Consider the following 4,501-nt stretch of genomic DNA (forward strand, 5'->3'; position numbering starts at 1 on the left):
GCTCGATCGAGAATAAAAAAAGTTCTTTATTCAGGGAACGATTCATCTGCAGTGACCAGAGGTAAGGTTCCAGGCCTACGGCACGCTGCCACCACCCGATCAGTAGGTTCGGGAACCGTGTGTGTTGTGTATGAGGGTGTGAATGTTGTATGAGAGAAGGGTGGAAGGAAAATACAGAATGTATGCTGAATGTTGGATGTATTACTATTATCATTGTAATTATCATTATTATTGTCATTACTATTATCATTTTAACTATCTTTATCATTATTATTATTATTATTATTATTATTATTATTATTATTAACATTATCATTATTAACATTAATAGTGCTGCTTTGGGATATTGTTAAGAGAGTGCACTCTGCAGATGGTAATGCAGCATGTCACACGCCAAAGTCCAAAGGACACCAGGTGTCTCCTACCCACAACCATAAAATAATACTAAACTTTACGGAGACACGAATTCATCAATCCCGGCGCGAAGCGAGGTGAATCCTCAACGTGAGCACAAATAACACGAGAGCGGGTCGACTGTGCACAATAGAAGTCAGGACCGACCTTCTTTCGCCTCACAAAACCCTGGGTACTTATACCCGAAAGAGACCCCCCAGGCCATGCCCGAAACACGGGGCGAAAAGATGTGTCGGAAGACTAACCCGATAGTTCAATAGTCCAAGCAAGTCAAAGGACCCAAAAAAAAAACATGAAATGAGAGGGAGAAAATAAAATACGAACGGCCGTTACTCTCTTCTGGTGTTATATTGCCACTTTGGAAGCGTCACCGAAGAAATAGAATAATTGAAAAAAAAATAAGAGAAAGGATACTTAGGAAAATACACAGTTTAAACGAAAACTGTGCATTTCGGGCTGAACATATTCACGGTATTTGACTTTATTTTTCTTAATGACTTCAACGCCATCCAAGTAATGAGACATGGTTTTCAATGCGTTCTGTGGTCCTAAACATAACCAATTCACCTTCATTCGTTAACATTGTCTCTGGCTCCTCGTGTGGCATTGGCCGCGGCTCATGGAGTCGCACTCGAGTCACTTGGACAAGGCGCGAATGGCGGGTGAAGCACCAGCCTCGTGCGCGTGCAGAGCGAGTGCGCCCGCATCGTCGGTGGAAGCGGAGCTCGGGACGTCTCATCCAAGCCGAAGACAGCATCGCAGAGTTCCCCACGTCCTTTGTTCCGTGGTAGAGGAGGCAGGCATATGGCATGGTCAAGGCCCGGCCTCGACCACAACCAATATTATTATTTTTGTTATCATTATTAATGGTATTACTGTTATTATTCATATCTATGTTTTTATTATCATTATTATAATCATTACTATCATTGTTATTATCATTGTTATTATTTTAAAAATGATAGTTATTCTTTTATACTATCATTGTTGTTATTATTATTATAATTATCATCATTATTATCATATTATAATTATAATTATTATTATTACTATTATCATCGTCATTTCTATAATTTTCATTTTTCTTATTATTATTTTCATTATTATTACCTTTATCACGATTTCTTGAATTGTTGTCAATATTATTGTTATTATTATTATAGCCATCATTATAATTACTGTTATTATTATCATTATTATTATTGTTATTATTATTATTATCATCATTATTATCATTATTATCATTATTATTATTATTATCATTATTATTATTATCAATATTATTATTATCATGATTATCATTACAATCATGATCCCTATTATTTTTATTACTATTTTCAAAGTTATTATTATCATTTTTATCATAATCATCATTATCATTATTATCATTTTCATTATTATTATCATTATCATGATTTCTAAAATTGTTGATATTATTGTTATCAACATCATAATTTTCATTAATTTAATCATTGCTATTATTTTTATTATAGTCATTATAATAATGATTATTATCTTTATTATCATTATTACTATTATTATCATTATTATTATCATTATTATTATTATTATTATTATTATTATTATTATTATTATTTTCATTATCATTATGATGATGGTGATATTTATTATTATGACTTTCATCGTCATTATTATAATTACACTTATTAATATTATTTTAATATCACTAATATCACCATCAACATCATCACCAGTATTATTAATATCCTAATTATCATTTTCATGATGTTTAAAATAATTTTTAATATCATTGTTATTTTTATCATCATCTTTATTGTTATTATTATTGTTATTATTATTATTAAGAACGATAATAATAATAATGATCATTATTATCATTATGATCATAATAATAATGAACAACATTATTATAATAATGATTGTTATAATGATAAAAGTAATGACAGTCATTAGCATTATGATTATTATTACTATAATTATCATCATCATAATGATAACATTAATAACAATGACAATAATAATAATTGTAGTGATAACCATAAAAATAATATTATATTATGTTATTAAAACTAATGATAATAATAATAATGATAATTACAATAATGATAATAATAGTAATAATGATAACTGATAATGATAATGATATTAATAAATAATAATAAAGATGATGATAACAATGATAATAATATTACTACTACTACTACTACTAATAATAATGATAATGATAATGATAATAACAACAATGATAATAACAATAATAATAGTTACTTTTATTATTATGATAATAATGATAATAAAGATAATAAGAATAACAATATCAATAAAAAAATAATAATATTAATAATAATAATAATAATAGTAATCATAATGACAATATTAATGATAAGAATAAAATAGTAATAGTAATAATAATGATAATAACGATATGATAATAATAATAGTGATAATAATAATAATAATGATAATATTAATAATAATAATACTGATAATAATAATAATTATTAGTAGTATCATCATTATTATTATTATATGACTAAAACATTAGTCATATTTTACTGCAGTGAATAAGATAATAAAAATGTCGATAAAAAGGAAGTTGGTTTATTTCTGATCAATATCGAGCACTTGATTAAAAGAGTTATTATCATTAATCTCATCGTCTCTTTCTCCTTTATTCCGCAATTATTCCTTTTATTGTCAGTTGGATGTGCCAAGCTGTACTAAGGAGACACAGCAGCGGTCGTTGGCGAGGTCGTACTAGCAGGGGTGGTCGTACTAGTAGGAGTCGTTGGGGAGGTCGTACTAGCTTGGGCGGTCGTAGTAGTAGGAGTCGTGGGGGAGGTCGTACTAGCAGGGGAGGTCGTACTAGAAGGAGTCGTTGGGGAGGTCGTACTAGCTGGGGCGGTCGTACTAGTAGGAGTCGTGGGGGAGGTCGTACTAGCTGGGGCGGTCGTACTAGTAGGAGTCGTGGGGGAGGTCGTACTAGCAGGGGCGGTCGTACTAGTAGGAGTCGTTGGGGAGGTCGTACTAGCAGGGGAGGTCGTACTAGAAGGAGTCGTTGGGGAGGTCGTACTAGCAGGGGCGGTCGTACTAGTAGGAGTCGTTGGGGAGGTCGTACTAGCAGGGGCGGTCGTACTAGTAGGAGTCGTTGGCGAGGTCGTACTAGCAGGAGTCGTTGGCGACGTCGTACTAGCAGGGGCGGTCGTTGTAGGGGTGGTAGGCGAAGTAGTACTGCTGGGTGTGGCCGTGGTAGTGGTCGTCGTCGTGGTCGTCGAAGCAGAAGTGGAGGTAGAGGGAGATGTGGTGGTCGTTTCCTCCTCCTCACACCGCTCTCTGCTCCGCCCCCTCTCTTTGCTCCGCCCCCTCTCTCTGCTCCGCCCCCTCTCTCTGCTCCGCCCCCTCTCTCTGCTCCGCCCCCTCTCTCTGCTCCGCCCCCTCTCTCTGCTCCGCCCCCTCTCTCTGCTCCGCCCCTTGCACTTCCTCTTCCGCTCTTTGCTGTGACGCTTGGGGGGGGGGGGAAGGGAGGGGGAGAAGGGGGAAGGGGGGGATTAATCCTCTCGCTCATGCCTATTCCTCTTTGCTTTTGTTTATAAATTTCTTGTTTGTTTCTGTCCTACTCTCTTTCATTTCATTTGTTTATATTTTTGTTGAATTAATTTTAATTCTTTGTTGTTGTTTTATTTATTATTATTATTGTACTTTTTATATGATTATTTTTACTTTAGAGGAATATGTCCATTTGACTTTATTAATTTATATGCACGGATGGGTCTCTTTTTTTTCTTTTTTTCTTAGACATTAATTATATGAAAGAAATTAACAAATAAACATATATTGGCCAATTAAAACGACCGACACACACATACATACAAACACACACACACACACACACACACACACACACACACACACACACACACACACACACATACATATATATATATATATATATATATATATATATATACACACACACACACACACACACACACACACACACACACACACACACACACACACATATATATATATATATATATATATATATATACATACACACACACACACACACACATACACACACACACACACACACACACATATA

The 4,501-nt window shown here is 33.9% G+C and overlaps 1 protein-coding gene across 1 annotated transcript in view; it reads right to left on the reverse strand.

The window, feature by feature from the left end:
• Nucleotides 1–2,981: 2,981 nt before the first annotated feature.
• Nucleotides 2,982–4,501, reverse strand: part of LOC125047845 (salivary glue protein Sgs-3-like) — a 6,955-nt gene continuing 5,435 nt past the window's right edge. The window contains exons 6-7 of the mRNA XM_047646357.1: nt 3,868–3,899; nt 2,982–3,741 (exon numbers count right to left, since the gene is read on the reverse strand). Of these exons, the coding sequence (XP_047502313.1) occupies nt 3,117–3,741; nt 3,868–3,899 (657 nt within the window). The 3' untranslated portion in view covers nt 2,982–3,116. The remainder of the gene's footprint in view (nt 3,742–3,867; nt 3,900–4,501) is intronic.

The sequence above is a fragment of the Penaeus chinensis genome, chromosome 42, assembly GCF_019202785.1.
Source record: "Penaeus chinensis breed Huanghai No. 1 chromosome 42, ASM1920278v2, whole genome shotgun sequence".
NCBI lineage: Eukaryota > Metazoa > Arthropoda > Malacostraca > Decapoda > Penaeidae > Penaeus > Penaeus chinensis.